Raw genomic sequence first — 19,866 nt, 5'->3', positions numbered from 1 at the left:
AAACCAATTTTTTTTCGCTGCGACTTTATTTGGCGATTAACTGCCGATAAACTGGCTCGTGACGACTACCAGTAATGTTCGCGACCAAGCCTTATCCAGACCTGTATTGTTATAAAAACTATAGACTAAGGGTTGGTTCGCTGCGAGAAACATTCACGACGATAAGGCTCTCATTAACCCCGCGAAAATTTCTCGCACGCGAATAAAAGTTGGTTTACAGTAATGTCCACTCCTCAGCAATGTTCATTTTAAGTACATGTATATTGGAATAGTTTTTGTACATTATGCGTGGATATTGTTATCATAAAAGAGATTTGATTAATTTTAGATGTTTATAATATCATGGGTATACTAGTACTATAATTGTTGGACAATGGTGAAATGGTATCACAGGTAACAGCAATACATATGATACATGCTTAATAGTGTAACTTGAACCTCTTATTTGCCATCTAAAACTTTAACTTCAGTTTTTGAGGTATTTATTCGAGAAGTACAGATACAATAAGTTGGCAATCGCTACCATGCATTATCTGAAGGATTGGGCAGCTATTACCGTTCGTTATTTTTGAATAACAGAGTTTTTTTAAACTTTCTCTTTTTACTCTAGGTATTGAACATTGTAATTATTTAGCTCGCCTGAGCCGAAGGCTAAAGTAAGGTTTGTCCGTTGTCTGTCGTCGGTGTTGTAAACTTTTCACGATTTCATCTTTTTCTCTAGAACTGCTGGGCAGATTTTAACCGAAGTTGGCACGAACAATTACAGGGTTAAGGGGACTCAATTTTGTTCAAATAAGGGTCTCACCCTCTTTTAAGAGGAGATAATTTACAATAATTGAGAATTTGTTCGTATTGTTCAAAAGTCTTCTTCTCAAAAACCATTAAGATAGAAAAGCTGGAACTTGTGTTGAAGCATCCTCAGATAGTGTTAGTTAAATTTGTTTAAATCGTTAGGATGGGGCCACAATGGGGGATGATTACTTGCAAAGGAATACATGTACTGTATATAGAGAAAGTCTTTTAAAATCTTCTTCTCAAAAAACCATTTGGCCAGAAAAGCTCAACTTTGTGTGGAAGCATTCTCAAACAGACGTAGTGGAGATTAAAGTTTGTTCAAATCACGATCCCCTGGAGTAAGATGGGATATAAAGTTTTACATAACAATACATAGAGAAAATCTTTATAGTTTTTCTCCGAAAAAAACCATAAGGACAGAAAAGCTGAAAATTTGTGGAAGCATCCTCAGATAGTGTAAAGTTAAGTTTGTTTAAATCATGGTCCCTGGGGGTTGGGTGGGGCAACAATGGGGGTGGTGGTCAAGTTTTGGTAAGAATATATATAGAATAAAAATCTTTAAAAATCTTCTCCTCAAATTTAATCAGCCAAAAAAAGATAAAACTTGTGTGGAAGCATCCTCATGAAGTGTAGATTCAAGTGTGTTCAAATCATGCCTCCCTGGAGTAGGGTGGGGAAGCAATTGTGGTGAAAATTTTACATAAGACTAAATATAGAGAATTTTTTAAAAATATTCTCAAAAACCAATTTGCGTTTAAAGCTTAAACTTCCAGGGAAGTATCCTCATGTGTGTAAATTAAGTTTGTTCAAACCATGACCCCGGGGGTAGGGTGGGGACACAATGGCCGGTGGGATCAATTGTTTTACATGGGAAGATAAGAAAAAAATATCTAAAAATCCTCTGAAAAATGATTCCGTCAAAAAATGCTGAAACTTACGCGAAAGCACAGGTTGTATCGATTAAAGTTAGAACAAATCATGATTCTCTGGAAAAAATTGGAGGGGTGATTTTTGAATACGAATAGAGAAAAATCTTCCTACAAATACTAAACTACAAAAGGAGCTTGTTTTTTTTTACCGTAAAAAATAACTGGATAGAAGTTGGCAGTTTCTTAACTTTTGCGCAAGCTCTACTATGTCTACTGTACTAAATTGTTATAATATATTCATTTTGATATTGCAGTGCTGAATTGATCAGAGTTTGGCTATTATTGCTCAGGTGAACGATGTGGTTCCCGGGCCTCTTGTTTATAACCGATTATATACATGTATGTAAGAATAATTGAGAAAAATATCCTACATTTGTTTAAGTCATTGTCTGTTTGGCAAATTTATGTTTGGATTGAAATAAATCAATAAAGTTCCATGGAAAGTGAAAAAAACCACTGTACAAATAAATAAATATTTATTAGGTTTTCTGTTTATTATGCACACAATCAACGTGACCCCCTCTCTATAAATATTCCTTTTTTAAGTTGAATATTATAGTTGATGATTAAGAAAGACGACTTCGTCATTGTAAAAATTTGCGATGTCTTTCCGGAAACTGGCGTCTCAATTCCTCCGTTTCTAGATTTACGTATATTATTCTGAACACATGGCCAGGATCCAATCTTTCTATTTCTGGTGGCAGTGTTGTGTGGTCGTAGGGACTTCTTTTGTTGTAGAATCCACGCTCCATGTTCCCATTTAGTTGAAAGAGGCCATGGTCTTGAAATTTTGCAATTTCCTCTTTTGACAAACGGATGCTCCATTCTTTTTCGCAGACACAATCATTGGGTTTTCGTGGGCATACACAGAACTGTAAACTGGATCCGTCTTCGTCGTCATTGGGTGGTTCTAGGTGTTTGGGATTCCTAACAAAGACAAAACAACGGTATAAACAAAGTGGCACGAAATAAAAATCATTTACACAACAAACAGACATTAATTTATACTTTAAATGCGGGTGTTTTTTTTTTTTTTTTTTGAAAAACTCAAAAGCCATGAAAAGTCTAAAATAAAAATAGAAAAAAAAATAAATTTCATTTTAGAATAGAGTATATCCGGGGTTTTTTTTTTCGCGTATCAAAAGATTTGCGAAAATGGTGAAAATGTGTAGCATTTTTAATTTGCGCCAGTCATTTTTTGCGATTTAAAAAGTTTCTTACAGAAAATAATACAGAATATAATTTCTCCGTATTAAATAACTTGCAATTCAAAAGACATCACGAAAAAAGCGAAAGAAGATGGGTGAATAAGGCGTGTAAAATGCCCATACGCGGTCGGACAGGCTACTGAAAAATTAAAGTATCAATAAATCTGATGGTTTTTTTTTAAAAAAATCATTAAAAACAATACTAGTATATATTTAACGAATCATTGATTTTTAACCTGTAGGTATGCTCAATACTTGGAATATGTTGACCCAAACAGGCGTGTACGTATCAAAATCTGCAAATACTGTCATTTTTTAGAACTTCAGGGCATTCTCTTTCATAGAGTGGGTCTGTGCTCCATATTTTTCTCATAGTCTAATTAAGTTCTATTGGAAAACAAACCGATTTCAATCAACAAAAACGCGGAGAGATGACCCACTATACATTATAAATATCATTTTGTATCCCAACAATTGAACGTTTTGAAAAAATAATACAAGTCCAGTAGTTCGTGGCCTTAGTCACACATAATTTTCAAAAAGCCCACTTTCCTGTGTCTGAAATGGCTTAGTGGTTAGAGCACCTGGCATAAACTAACCTTATAAATCTAGGGTTTTTATGTTACGGGTTCGATACCACCAAAATTTCCGACAATATTTTTGTTTTATTTTTTGTTAAATATATTAAAAACTGACTATAGTCAGAAATTTTGCTTTTGCAAAGTTTTATTATAATATATTTGAATAGATTTAATTGGGGAAAATAAATTCAAAATTGTATTTCACTACTAAACCGAATGGGCATTTGCGCCATCTTATTTCCCCATCTTCTAATTAGATCATTGCGAAAATTACCGGATCTACGGTATTGTAGAATTTTTTTTTCTTTAGTGTATTGTGGCATGTTTTTAGTAAGATTCCAATCTAAATGTTCATTTGAGTCAGTACAGCTGAAAAACATGTGTTATTTACCCATAGTATCGTTACAGTTGAAGTACAAAAAATCCCTTTCAAAAACCTAATTAAAGTAATTATGAGCTTCCGGAAATTAGAGGGTCGTAAAAACCGGAATCATCTTATATCGTTTATTTGTACCACGTTGATTTTGATTGACATTATTTGACACTTGCTGAAAACTACAGGATCTTCTCCCCACTACAGTCCTCATGGAATACAAGGTGATAAGGACTCTCTAAACGGAACACATCACCTTCTCCTTAGATAATAAATGGTATACCAGTTTCAGTTCATTTTAATATAAACAGACATAAATATGCCAAATAACCTTTCAAGGAGCCCCACTTATAAAACGAGTCTAGTTTGTATAGCAACTCTTGTGATAAAGTTTAAATCAAAGTACTGAAAGTACTGAAAAGCGCTAACCTAGCTTGGTTCTAAGAAAATTTACTGTGTGCAAGCGTAGGCGGAAATGAGCCTTATTGAAATTTTGGTTTATTTTTAATGAATATCAATTTAAAGTATCGAAGGCCAGATTTCTATAAGTATATGTTACTTTCTGAAGATGATGTGTTCGATGTATTCATTCGCAGCAATATAACAAAACTACGAATTCGCAAAAAGATATGTTAAAATCACAAATTATACCTTTTGAACAGTAATTTATCACAGTTTTTGACATTTTCTTGCAAAGAATCGATTTTATTTTTCTATATTTTAGCTTCTGAATACGCACGATATTTTTTTCATCACTGCGTAGCATCCCGTGCTGATGTACGTAAGCTCTGCAAACCAATCGTATCTACTCGGCCATTTCCGTCACCCAGATAACTGGTTCCCTATTCCTCTTACCAGTTTAAATGATGTATATTTCTGCTCATAGAGGGCAGTTATTCCTTGCACCGGAAATAGAAGTCTAACGACAATAAAGCGCTGAGCTATGCTTAGCGCTTTAAAAAGAGAACGCAAAATACATACTTTTTAAAAATTTTTGAACAATTATTACCTGAAGTAAAAAAGACACCAAACCTGTCCAGGAGAACCTTTGCAAGCCCTGCTGGTGTTTAATTTGTTATTACACATACGCAGTAGGAAAGAAGGCGAAACTCCATAACACGTTACGATGTCTATATTTATGGACCATCATTTGTTTTTCTATTTAAATGAAATTTATCAATATATTTAATGGAGAAATTTGTAATTTTCCAAAAGCTTACAAATGTATGAGTAGTACAAAAATACCGGACCCAATTGGATTTTTAATACGCAGAAATTATATTCTGTCATATGGAAATTATTCTGTCTTTTCGATAAAAATTTTCATTAGATTTTAACTGTAAATTATCCAGAACACGAAAAACATTTTTTTAATAGTCATGGCTTCTTTTAGACTTTTTAAAATTTTTATTGTTATACTTTATCTTTAAAAGAGTATCTAAGATATATATATTTTACTATGTAGTCAACTTACCGTTCCCGACTCCTTGGTTGGCCATCATACTGCTTCAGGATGAGCGAGTCTTTGACGACGTCATCATATGTTGCCGCAACTGTAAATAAAAGCGTCAAAATTGCTGACTGCAACCCGAAGTTGACCATCTTCTACAGCTCTGTGAACGGAGTGAAATGTAACCGTGAGCGCGACTTTTATATAGAGAACTTTCTATAACAAAACAAAAGGTGAGACCAGAAAGTGTATTATAACAAAAGATAGCAAAGAGTGAGAAAAGAAGAGACACAATGTCTTAATTAACGTCACCTACGCATAAAGGGATCAGGTGCGGATTGCAATCGAAAAACGCATGTTCTCTTGGTACATCAAAAACATAGAACAACTTTTGGTTTTGTTGGTTTCATTTCAGACCTAAAAGCATCGTTAATCATTCAAACTTGTCTATTTCTGGCTTTCGAGATTGTACAATCACGTATAAACAACAGATATTGATATCTCTATTTTTATTTTATTCTAAAGAAATTATTAGAATGTGTTAACATAAATAAAGGTGGTCAAATTGTTTTGTCGACGAAGGTGTCGTCAGAATGTCTAGCGTACGACTTAATTATGGGTTCGACTAATCGGGAATATTTTTCTTAAACAAAAATAAATTTGTCTATACAGCTGCATCGAACTCACCATTGTTTTACTCCTTTAATTAGTTAATTAAAAATACCCCTTCTTCTGCCATTTTATTTGATAGGTGCGCTCCCTATCTTAATTAAAGTATTGAAACATTGCATCCATAAACTGTTTTTTTCGTAAAGGAAGAAATATTTGCATTTCTCAGATTTGGATGGGGAGCGCCTATGGTCATTTTTTTACATAAAAAAATTTAAGCATTGTTGCATGTACTATTCTTATGAAAAACTAAATAAACGCTTTGAACTATAGTAGAACTGAGGGATGAATAACTGATCACCTATCCCCCCCCCCACCTAGACATAAAAAATGTCGGTTGATTTTGAATCATAGACAAAATTTTTAACTTTTAATAGGGCTCAAGGTTCGTGGCCATTTTCACACGGTATTGATCTTCTGTAGCAGAAAAAAATATATATAAAAATATAACCAAATTATTTGAAAGTCAAAATTTATGGGTTGCTCTTTAGTTAACGGTATTTCTTAAATTTTATATCAATTTGATGGTTAACATTTTGACCATCAAGCCTCCTTAACAGATGTTTCACTAACCGTATCTTGTTTAGATTAGAATGTAAAATGTTATAAACATTAAGGTAGAATAGCACACCTGGAAAAAGTCACTCGAGAATTAAAAGGAAATTTTTTTTGATAATGAAATATATAATGATATATAAACGGTATAAATGTCAAAGAAGCGAAAAATTTGCAGTTTGGGGACAAAATATGAATATCTAAAATGATTATTCAGTAAGTAACAACAAAAGACCCCGCGGGATTTGAACTGAGATGTACGGATCACAAGTCCGACACTTTATCCACTCGCCTATGGAGTAAGTTACATGTTTCAATTCATAAAATCCTATATCTAATAAAACGAAATGTCGTTTCGATCAGCGGTCAGCCATTTTGTGATGATGTGTTATTCCAACATAAGTTGTATTGTTTATGATAATCTTTTTAAATTAAGGCATAAGGAATCATTCTTTGAGTATTATGAGGTGATCGAATACAGATAGGGGTGTTCAAATCCAATGAAGCCCAAACTTCTTTATGACAAATTTGATCACGACCAACCGCACTTGATCACATCATGATATTCATATAATGATACATATAATTGTAGAGATTGTCTTTTTTAAGTGCATAAAGGTCACACAAAAATTTATGCAGCTTCGTACATAGTAATTTCGTAATCACTCTATTCAGTGGGACCATTTTGCATAATTAAAAACAATATTTGAAGAAATAAATTTGCTTAATCAAAAATACTGACAACAAATCCTAAAATCCTGAAATCGCATTTTAGGTTGAAAAAGGTCAAATTAAATTGGCCATTACTCAGAGGAATGAACATTGACCTCCCATTACCTTTGTATTTTTAAGTGTTTTGTCTACAGATTTCAATGATATACTTCTCAAAAAATTCTTCATACAAGAACATTGACGAGTGGGATACCTTAAACATAAAGATAAGATTTATATTCAGTTTTAGGATCTTAGACATCCAAAAGTGGTCAGATCTAATTCGAGTGGTCATAGCTTTTTCACAACCTATTACTTTGATGCAGTTTAGTGCTAAGTTATAGCTTTTTTTTAAATTTGGATTGCGTTTTTATTCAAAAGTAACATTAACCGCCATGCGTTAATAAATATCATTATCTCGCGTTAGTTTTGAAATAACCTAACTTTAGACAACATCGGTTTAGGTATAGTAAACAACCAGCATGCATGGAATTTGAGCAATAATGTTTGACAATCTTTGATTTTCGAGGAGGCTGTGGCTTTTAACGAATTGCTGAAGAAAAAGTTAGTATAAACGAAGTCTATACCTCTTATTTCTTTTCTAAATAGTTCTTCTACATTAACGTGTACCACAATACCTTGCATTGAAAATACTTTTTACATCATCCTTTGACAAAACCATTTTGTTGGGATGTTAATTTTTTCCATTTGGTGACTTTTTATTCTAGAAAAGGAAATGATGTTGTCCACAACAAATTCCCACTACCCCCTGAGAAATTAGGATTAGGATGAACGGAAATTCAATTGTACATTGGAAGTAGTAAAACTTCATGCAAGACTACCATATCGAAACAATTTTATTCTCTAAAACATTATATCAACATATACAGTCTGAAGATTTGATTGATTTGAACATAGTTTAATGTATATACGAGGGCTGTCCAAAAAGTTCGTGGACAATCGCGTTTTCGTTATTTTAAACGGGTTGATATATGCATATTGTATACCAAAATATTTGTCATAAAATTTCAAATAAAACAAAAGTGGTTTTGAATGTTTTTCATAGAAATAAACTGAAATCGTACAGTGCTCTTATTTATATACATATGCATTATTATACACTATATTCAGATATTATAATACTTTCCTGATAAATGCGCCCTTATTTTGAATAAAATTACATGTGTCCACGAACTTTTTGGACAACCCTTGTATATATTACACACATATACAAATGATTATGACATAGGTTCTAACAACTTACGAGGGCCATTCTGAAACAGTTTGATACATAGCGTTTGAAGTTTAAATGTGCTTGTTAATGTGTGCTATTGTAACACAATTAAAACTAAAAACAAAAAAAAGTTAGATGCAAAAAAATAATGTTTTACCAGAGTGTTTTAAATATTTTAATCTAACGAGAACAAAATGTGAACTCCCAATGGGATTGCTGGTCAAACTGGACATTTTCTTCCGTTCATCGTTTTAGGAATATTTATTGATAATTTGAAAACTAACCTAAAAGGAACTAAGAGTGAAGTCAGTTACTACGGAATGGTATTCATGTAGTCCAAATAAATGCATTAGGTAAGTTATACATTTAGAATATCTTGAAATTTCGGCCGCATCTTTCTGTGGAATTAAAATTTCTTACTTAATATTCTTATATCTAATTAGACATGATATGAGTTATTGTCTGTTCGACATATTTACATTTGGTTTGAATTGAATCAATCTTATTTTGTTAGCATATATATATATATATATATATATATATATATATATATATATATATATATATATATATATATATATATATATATATACTGATAAATCAACCTGTCTCTTTTGCAGAAATTAATAACATATCATTGACTTTGCTAAAGAATAATATATACTTTTATCATACTTCTGTGATTATGTTCTATGTAAAAAAATATCTATTCACTGACTATTTAGACGATATAGCAAGTTTATTGTCGCCTCGAGAAATAGCTGCTGTCGGGGGCAAAGGGGGGAGGGGGTTAAACTTGATATGGCCAATATTTAGATGCATAGAATATAAAACATTTTGTATAAACCTATGTTGAAAATTAATCAATTCATAAATTTATGACTTATAATATTGTATTGTGACTTCAGTAATATTCGAGAGCAGACATTATTGTGGAGTTAGTTAAAATAATTGAATCAAGGATTCTTAACTTGGTGGCCAATGATAAATGAAGGGCAATTATGAATACTGTAAATATTTGCACTTAATGTAACATGGCTTCAAGAACCAAGGTGACAGGAAAGCCCTGGCGTGTTATGTCGCCCGAGAAAACATGTAACATTATATAAATAGTGCCTGTTAGGGAGGGTAACAGTTGAAATTGACACCCCGAGAAAACCAATGTCAACCGACGCGACTGTTATCCTTCCAAACAGGCACTATTTATTTTATTATACTGAATGCCTTAATTTTAGAGATTTTTTACTGCTTTTATATAGAAATGACGTGAATTTCACGGCGAACCGTACGCGCATAATTTACGCGCATGTAACTATTCGTTTTATTATACTTTCATGTTACTGAAATCTGATTGGTTTAGACGCAGTTGGTAATCCGTTCTATTACCCTCAGCGTTAGCAACACACTTGGCAACGGGTAACACAACGAATTGTTACATGCACGTGAATTATGCGCGTACGGTTCGCCATAGAATTCACTCAATTTCTATATAAAAGCAATAAAATTTTCTTTCAAATAAAGACATTCAATATGATAAAATAAATAGTGCCTATTTGGGAGAGTAACTGTTGATATTGACACCCCTCGGGGTGTCAATTTCTACAGTTACCCTCCCAAACAGGCACTATCTATATAGTGTTACCCGTTGCCAAGTGTGTTGCTAACGCTGAGCGTAATAGAACGGATTATCAACTGCGTCTAAACCAATCAGATTTCAGTATTTAACATGAAAGTATGATAAATGATATATAACATTTTGAAAGATCACAATCGCCTAACGAATGCATTTATTTTACGAAAACGTGTTCATTTTTTTTAAAATAAAAAATCATATAAATGTTTCGCAAAAGGTCAATTAATCTCCTTTTGTCTCAATGACTCTAAATAACGATGATGTAAATTTGCGATACTGTTGTCAAAATGCATAACTTGACACAAAAATATGGCTTGTCTATCAAACAATGACAATTTTGCTAAAAATAAATGAACGATTTTAATTTTTGCTAAACTGTTTATGTTTGCTTATAGCGGCTAGCTCTTTAAATTACAAAGAATCTAAAGTCATCAATATGCAGAATAATTGCATGAGAAGATATGAAAGTTTCGGAAGGGCAATAGAAATACATGTATTTCCTATGAAAGGTAATATAACTCTTTCTTATGTGTTTCAGCAGGTTTGAGAGCAGAGGGATAAAATCTTCCCTGTTTGACATAACGAGAACACTTATTAAAAAATGTCATATAATTTGTTTCTGAACAGCACATCAAAGAACATTTGATATCTAAGAACAATTGAACAAGAAATCCACGAAAAATTGTTGGTTAACAAATATTTATTTATAACTGTACTCGGCTTCAATTTCGTGCTGTAGCCAGAAAGAGTTTTTAATATAGCAAGTGACCCTGCGTGACCCATGTTTGTACCCATTTATGGAATGAATTATTTAAAACAGTCATGTGGGTTCTATCCAGGTAGTCTTGTCAAATGTGCTCACTGTAAAACATTGACACATTTTAACCGCTTCCCATCGACTTTGTATGGTCAAGAATGTTTGTTTGATCACTGTGGAAATATGCAACTTCAAAGTTTTATTCGATTTTTTCTAGACGTAAAATAATGCATAAAGTATAATTCAGCAAATGCGCCAATTGATCCACCACCAGAATTATGTTGATTTAAATTTCTCCTCCCTCTGATTTGAATAGGCACAATTCAAGTAGGTTCGGTACGATTTTTCCGGATTTAGATTATCTATAGGCATTTAAAAATCCTAAATTGTTTAACTGTATGCTAATTTTGGTAAATATAAGCGTGCATATAAACCAGAAATATCCATCAGTGCTTAAACATAATGGGAAAAAACAACAATTTGTTGATATTTTCTACATAAAAACGGCACTGTAAAAAAGTGTATTCTCAATAGCTTAAGTGCACTTGTTCTTTGTTGGTATTTTTAAACAAATCTTCTTTTCAAAAACCAATCAGCCAGAAAGCTGTAGCTTGCGTGGAAGCACCGTAGGTAGTGTAAATTCACGGTTGTTTTAATCATGATTCCCGGAACTAGGGTGGGGTACCATGATCGGTAGGGGGTTGCATTTTTACAAATTATTATATAGAGAAAATATTTAAAAAATCTTCTACTCGAAATCAAATCGACCCAAAAACCTTAACTTGTTTATAAAAAACCTTAGGTTATCTAAATTCAAGGTCGTTTAATTTATGATCTTCGGGGGTGGATGAGGCCACACTGAAGCCGGAGTTGAATTTTTACATTGAAAATGAATTTTATTTTCTCGAAAAATTAAATGTAATAATACATGTATATGGCATTACTTTTATGCAAGTATCTTGACATTTGTTGACTTGTGACCCCTGTAAAATTCTTTGGCCACAAAAAATTGGAGATTACGTAGAGAAAGAAGCATGATTCAGCAAAGTTTTAATAGGCTATGACTGAATTACTAACAATAACATAAACAGGCCTCAGTAATAATGTTGCAATTGTTTGACACAATGTCTTGCTAATGTGTTGCTAAAATGACTTTATAAGATTGCATCTTCTTTTCAACATCTGTTTTCTGTCAAAGGTATTTCAATACTTGAGCTGAAAGCTCAAAAGAGCTTTTCTGATAACATTTTGTCAGTCCTCCGTCTGGCTGTCCGTCAATCTGTCCGTCCGTCTGTAAATTTTTACTTTTTCGACTTCTCCAGACCCACTTGATCGATATGAACCAATCTTTGCACAAAGCATCCTTAGATGATCGGAATTCAAATTCACATAAGAGTCACACCCTCGTCCAAACGGAAATAATTAAGAATTTTCTAAAAATGATGGTATCTTTTAAAAAATCTTCTTCTCAAAAACCAAATGGCCAGAAAAACTGGACATCGTTTAGAAGCATCCTCCGGTAGGGATGATTTAAGTTTGTCTAAATCATGATCCCCAGGGGTAAGGTTGGACCACAATATGGGTCCAATTGTTACATAGCAAAATAGAAGGAGAATCTTTAAAAATCATTTTCTATAATACAATTTGCCTAGGAAGGCTGTATATTTATTCAGTTCAAATAAGTGTCGAGTAGACTTTGTCAAAATCATAATCTTCAGGAGTAGGGTTGGGCCACATAGGGTGGGCTGGGGGTATCAATTTTACAAAGGAAAACATTTAGATTATTCACAAAACCTCAAATGTTATTATATATGATTTTATTTATAAGCAAGCATTTTCACATATTGTTGATTCTTTTAAATTGTTAAGACTCTGCCCCCTAAACAACTCTTTGGCCTCACAAGGGATTTTAAAGTTTGATGTAGGTTTATAATCGATATATAAACAGTTGTTTAAGATCTTCTCGAGAACTGCAATGTGTGCCATGACTGTTAAATCATCATGTTACATACTGGCTCAGTGAATAACACAAGAATATGAATTTTTTGATACAGGATTTATTATACTACATTGTTCAAATAGTTTGTAAATGACTCCATAAAGCTAGCTTCATTTTGTCTTTTGTTGCTCAGTTGAGCGATATGGGCCATGGGCCTCTTGTTGAAATCAAGAATAATGTAAGGAACATTTTACAGTTGGTTTTTTTTTTCATTTCTATTAGTAATCTGTTTGGTGTTTTTTTCAAAGTTAGATTTTTAGAATAAAAATTTATTTTTCTGTTAAGAATTTTAGGCTTGTTTCTTTTGCATTTGAAAAGATTAAATAACTTTGGGGTTATATAGCTTATTTTATCCCGAAACCTTTCAGAACATATATACCTGCATAACACTCGATCAAAGTCATCTTAAAAAAAATGTTATTAATAATTTTCCCGAAAATTAAAAATGAAATGAATTAGTTTGTGTGTTTTTAAAAATAGCAGTAATCTTTATTTTTAATACATAGCCCTGTAATGATTTTATTACTTTTGTGAAAAAAATAGCCCCTGAAGAACAGATGTGTTTTACAATGCATGTACTAGTACACTATTTCCAAGTGTAAAATTATTCAATTTATTGAAATATTCTAATCATGCATATAACATCGTATTGATCTTCTACTAATGCAATAGAAAGAACACAAAGACTGTGTAAAAATTCCGTGGTTTTCAAGTAATGATGATACATATTTTCAATGCTATCGACAATAACTCGTTGAGTCCAATCTTTATCCGTATATCTAGTTTTTAAAACTACCAGTCAACACTGGTGATTTGGTTTCAATTTCGCAGTTTCGGAGATTCGTTAATTTTATATATGTATAAGAAATCTAAGTGTTGTATTACGCTATATGTCGAGTTTAATGGTTTAATGAGGATGCGGATTTTATGGAATGACTTAACAATCCATACTCGATAAAATTCAGTGTTATATCTGATTTAAAAAAAAAGGTTTCGTTCGTGTTTTTCAAAACAAAACAATAAAGAGTGTGAATTTTTATTCGAAATAGATTATAGTAAATGACTATGTTGTTTGCCTGACCTCAGCTTCAGAGTCCACGAGGTTTGTAGGGAGAAGTGTAATGACGTACACATGGTGTATTACCTTTGGCATCCAATGATCGACATACATGTGGGAAAAAATGTCCTATAAAATGGAATATATTTAGCTTTTTCTTGAAAAATAACCCTAAAACTGTAAGCAAATTATATTACCCATTTAATATTTCTTAAAACCAATTTACGCTGTTGGCGGCACCAACTATAGAATTTTATTAATATATGATATATATGAATATTGGACAAAATGCTAAAATCATGTTATTTTGTTTACGCATAAATTAATTATAAAAATGCATTTCAAATGTCGGTCTTCAATCAAAATAAATAAAATAAACTGTAAGAAAAGTATTAAGAAGCATATACTTTTATTTTTGACTATTTGTATAGCAGGCGTTCAAAATAATATCTGGAATTTTTTTTTTTTAAATACCCATTTATTGTTAATGTGTACAATTGATCATGAAATATCCACCATAATGAACTAATGTAATTCGAAAAAACAAACTTCTGCTTTTTATTCAATAATATTGTTTTTTTTTAACTTTTGCTCCGTTTGATTATCATTTGAATCAAGTTCCTGATAATCTAGTCTCTCTGATGAAGCCCGTTGTATATATCATTCGCAAACATCTTTCTTAATCTCTCAGGCAGATTAATATATATTAATCTTATCAGGTTGTCTAACGGCAGGTTGAGTATAAACTGTTCGGGGGGGGGGACAGGACACTCGTATCTTTTTTGGCTCTGTCTCCATCCTTCGAACCCCTGTCGTTTTCTGTATTGAAATTTTTCGTGTCATGAACGAAACCACGACTTGCAATGTTTGTACATCCACCATTTATTTCCTTTTGACAGAGACAACCATTGAGATTTTCCGGACAAAAGCACTGTTGTACGATAATGCCCTCTTTCTGGGTTTCAAGATGTGCAGGGTTCCTAGAAAAGATTAAACAGATCATTACAATATATCATCTCATAAACTTATGTTGTTTCTAACGGGCAAAACGAACGGTTTTTTAATTATGCATAAACAAAAATAAAATAACAATTATATTTATGTCTTCATTTACCATTGCTATAAGTTATAATCTAAAATAGAGTATTGAAGACATCTTATATAAACGTTTGCATTATCAGCCATTTTGTTTTTGCAATTCTGAACAAGTACTTTATTTAATTTATGTAAAGAGTATAAAGGACCAATAATACAAAAGCAAAGTTTTTTAAACACCTTCGTGATACGATTCTATTAATGTTAAATCAACAAAGAGCCAACAAACAAGATTTAAAACATTACCAAAATTAATGTTTATGTTGTATGCTAACCAAATGCTCATTTCTGCGATTGGAAAACATGATAGAGGGATTTGATTTTCTAGAAATGACATATCAAATATTTAACAGCCGAATTAATGTAAACAAACTACTTTATTTCTCAATCTACCGAAGAAAAACTGATTGACGGGGAAAAATCTAAGCAATTCAAATATCGATTATCTGAAAATATAATACCAAGGATATTTGGGGACCAAATTGCGCAACGAGAGTTTCGCGAACCTGGCGAAAATTTCTCATTTATCAATATGATATTTATTTTCCTATGGTTTTGGTCTTTTTTGTGTGTGATATTATCTAAACCAATGAACTGAGCCTTAGTTGTTTTTATATTATTCAATCAATTTTTCAGCTGATCAAAATATCGCACAAAAAACTTCTCTAATAACTATCATAATTTATTTTAAATTTTAAATACCTCAATTAGAATTGGCATCCTCATTAATTTCAAAAGTATCACAAATTAAAACATTCTGATGTTCAGTATTTGACATTTTATTCCCCTATGTACTTTGCTTCTATTTAATTTACACTGCAAGGTTTACATTTTACGTCTTCTTCTCAAGTCTTTTTGGGGGCAGAGGTTGTGTAAGATTCTTTTTCTTTTAATTCGACTTCATAAGCTAGTGATTCTTGATTACCGACACAAATAAAGATATCTTGTTTTCATTCACTCAGGTGAACAGTGTCTGCTCTTCACTTCAAACGGTAAAATATTGAGACACTTACCTTACACCAAACAAAATCCGATGGGTTCTTTAATCCGCCAACGATGAAGGATACGGAATTACTGATGCCGTCAGAATCCAAGTCTGTTGGTCTACCATAGGCTGCAATGATGACGCAAATGGCAAGCAAGGCAGGTACCTTTGTCGAGGATCCGTAGTTGGCCATCTTCTCTCTGTAAATGACTAATTTTGGAACGTCTAATCCCAGCTCTTTAAATACCTGCTAATTTGTGTGGGATGGGCGCCTGAAAACAAAACTCTTCTCTTAACACAGGGCACAGGTGGTATCTATGGCGTGTTTTTTCGAAATCAACAAATAGCCTTTCTGGTGGTTTTACGAAAATAGAACAGAAATGAAAGGATTTCTTTTTAGAGAATACTTCTTGAACCTTCCCAACGTTAACAGAAATGAAAAACAAATTTATGCAAATGACAAGCAACAATATTGAATTTAGGTTAATTTTGAATTAGATATTATATTTAAACGCATATGGATTACCCGTTGTACGTTATATTTATAATTATTAATTCAGAGTTAACACTTCTTTCTACGATTATTTTAACTAAGGAAAGTAATGGTTGTGTACGTTTTATTAAACTTCTCACAGTTACTATAATGTTTATATTAAAATAACATATAATGATATTGGATCTAAAACCTATGTAAGTCATAATCAAATATCAAATATTCAGTCAAGACTGCATCTGTTATGATGCAGCACTTTGAATATTCATTGAAGTTAATTGTTTGAGAAATAATGAGTAATGTGAGTATTCTTCTTGTAAAGTTCATGAAGATTTACATGTATTTGGTTAGAAATTCTTTCAGTAAGTTGTTAAACTGCACCTATTTGTGTTTCATGTTTGCTTCTTAAGTCTTTGAAGGGATATCCCATCAAAATGACTAAATTATATTGAAAATGCACCAATATAAAATACATGTATACTTACAAACTGTAGTGTATGGTTCAGTTGAAAAATAGATTAGCCAATTGTTGTTAATTAATCACCATCTTGCTTAGTTCATGTCATATATACAATATATATCCATTTGGAAAGGCCATTTATTTTCTCATTGTATCAATCAGGTTTGTATTTTATATTTTTATAAAGCGGAGAACGATTCAATCTGTATGCTTAGTATATCGTACAAAATGCTATTTTTTACTTATTTTGTTTTAAAAATAATATATAATACAAAACGCGTGTTCATGAAAAAATGACAATAACAAACGGTCAAACATCTCTGAAATCCATAAAACGAAATATAAATTCAAAGCAGAGCAACAGGGCCTCTACAAAGATAAAAGAAAAAGAGGATCAGGTGCCATGGGGGAGTGTCCATCCTCTGCTGACCGGTCACACCCGCCGTGTGCTATTTGTCGTAATCGGGGAAAAAGCGGAAAAGTCCTTGGACAATTAGGTGATTATTTATGGTCTTACAATTAGTATGAAAAACGTCAGTTAGCTTGCAACCCAGTGGAAGATTGTATTTGCTGACAAGGTCGTTGTATCGACCATAGAACTTGTAAAAAGATGATTCTTCAAACGAGACTGTTGATAGTCCTGTTTTATCAATTTGTTTGTCAGTAGCTTGCTTCGCCTTAAAAACTGTTCATACCAAGAGCATGCCCCTGTGTATCGAATTAACTGAGAGACAAAAACACCATATGCAGGTGATAAAGGTATATTGCTACATTAATAAGGAAAGTATACTATACATAAATTGAAGTCATCGCGTTTATCATAAAGGTTTGTTGTTAGGTTACCATCAATGTCCATTTCCAGTAAAATACCCAAATGTTAAACAGATGACGCAGACTCAGTGGTATCTTTTATTTCAAGTTCACTGGGATATATCGGATCGACGTAAGTATGTAAATAACAATTGTTAATTGATGATACGTCGTCGATATACCTGAATGTTGAGTTTAAGGCCTCAGCAACCGATTTATTTTTTTCACGTTTTTGAATAAATTCTGCTACTTAAGAATACAAAAATAGGTCTGCTAACAATGGGGCACAATTGGTTTTCCAAAACCGTTCATAACTGTTGGTTTTTAAAATTCCACTTTTTTATGTTTATCATGTCTGCAAATAGAAGCTGGATCGTATGGATTGAATTGCCTTCATTTCTTTGCAAATTTATGAACCAGTAAAACTTGTTGAAACGTATTTAAAAAAACACTTTAAGATTATTTGCTCGTACGCATAAAGCATAACAAACAAAGTACATGGCTAGTAAAATAATAATAAAATACTAGACACGATCTCGTTGGGAGCAACGAGGAGGTCTTCCGTCCGATTTTTAGAAGAGGAAATGACCTTTCCTTTTATCTTCACCAGCGAAACATATCAGGAAATGCAGATGTGATTTGAAAGAGCGATGGATGAAGGATTATACCTGTTTGATCCCTAATTTGAAGGACCAGCCCCATTTTATTTCATATTAAATAGGAGGTCTTTTGACCTAATAACAGGTCTAATGACCTGTAATAAAGATAAACCGAAGTAAACGGAAGACCCTAATAACAATAAGAATAGACGGGTCTTCCACTGAAGACGGAAGACTCTAATAATAAAAGACTGTTTTTGTATAAATCTTAATTGAAGAGTGTTTTTCAACTTGTACTCCTCAATTGTTTGAACTATATGCTAATTTTGGTAAATATAAGCGTGCATATAAATCGGAAATATCCATCTGTGCTTAAATATAATGGAAATAAACAATTTGTTGATATTTTCTACATAAAAACGGCACTGTAAATAAGTCTATTCTCTTAAGCTTAAGTGCACTTCTTTGTTGGTATTTTTAAAAAATCTTTTTTTCAAACACCAATCAGCCAGAAAGCTGTAAATCGCGTGGAAGCACCTTTGGTAGTGTAAATTCACGTTTGTTTAAATCAAGATTCCCGGAGCTAAGGTGGGGGTTACATTTTTACCGATTATTATATAGAGAAAATATTTTTAAAATGTTCTGCTCGAAATCAAATCGACCCAAAAACTTTAACTTGTTTGTAATAAACTTTAGGTTATCTAAATTCAAGGTCGTTTAAAATATGATCTTCGGGGATGGATGAGGTTACAATGAAGCCGGAGTTGAAATTTTACATAGAAAATGAATTTTATTTTCTCGAAAACTTAAATGTAATAATATATGGATATGACATTACTTTTATGCCAGTATCTTGACATTTGTTGGCTTGTGATCCCTGTAAAAATCTTTGGCCACACAATATTTGGAGATTACGTAGAGACAGAAGTATGATTCAGCAAAGTTTTAATAGGCTATGACTGAATTACTAACAATAACATAAACAGGCCTCAGTAATAATGATGCAATTGTTTGACACAATGTCTTGCTTATGTGTTGCTAAAATGACTTTATAAGATTGCATCTTCTTTTCAACATCTGTTTTCTGTCGTAGGTATTTCAACACCTGAGCTGAAAGCCCAAAAGAGCTTTTCTGATCACATTTTGTCAGGCCTCCGTCTGGCCGTCTGTCAGTCTGTCCGTCTGTCTGTAAATTTTTACTTTTTTGATTTCTCCAGACCCACTTGATCGATATGAACCAATCTTTGCACAAAGCATCCTTAGATGGTCGGAATTTAAATTCACTTAAGGGCCACACCCTCTTCCGAACGAAAATAATTAATAATGTTTTAGAAATGTTGGTATCTTTTGAAATATCTTTTTCTCAAAAACCAAATGGCCAGAAAAAAATGTACATCGTTTAGAAGCATCCTCAGGTAGGGATGATTAAGTTTGTTCAAATCATGATCCCCAGGGATAAGGTGGGACCACAAT

At 32.5% G+C, this 19,866-nt stretch overlaps 1 protein-coding gene and 1 pseudogene across 1 annotated transcript; both read right to left on the bottom strand.

Annotated features, from left to right (window-relative positions):
* Positions 1-100: 100 nt before the first annotated feature.
* LOC128173616 (uncharacterized) lies at positions 101-5,793 on the bottom strand. The gene is made up of 2 exons (XM_052839292.1): positions 5,361-5,793; positions 101-2,651 (listed from the first exon to the last, which is right to left on the bottom strand). Exons 1-2 carry the CDS (start codon positions 5,486-5,488, stop codon positions 2,309-2,311), a joined length of 471 nt encoding a protein of 156 aa, XP_052695252.1. The 5' UTR covers positions 5,489-5,793; the 3' UTR covers positions 101-2,308.
* Positions 5,794-14,395: 8,602 nt separating this feature from the next.
* LOC128170685 (uncharacterized) lies at positions 14,396-16,232 on the bottom strand (annotated as a pseudogene).
* Between the last annotated feature and the right edge of the window lie 3,634 nt (positions 16,233-19,866).

This window comes from Crassostrea angulata, chromosome 2 (genome assembly GCF_025612915.1).
Source record: "Crassostrea angulata isolate pt1a10 chromosome 2, ASM2561291v2, whole genome shotgun sequence".
Classification (NCBI taxonomy): Eukaryota; Metazoa; Mollusca; class Bivalvia; order Ostreida; family Ostreidae; genus Magallana; species Magallana angulata.
The sequence above is the reverse complement of the archived record's forward strand: the minus strand, read 5'-3'. Positions and strand labels throughout refer to the sequence as shown.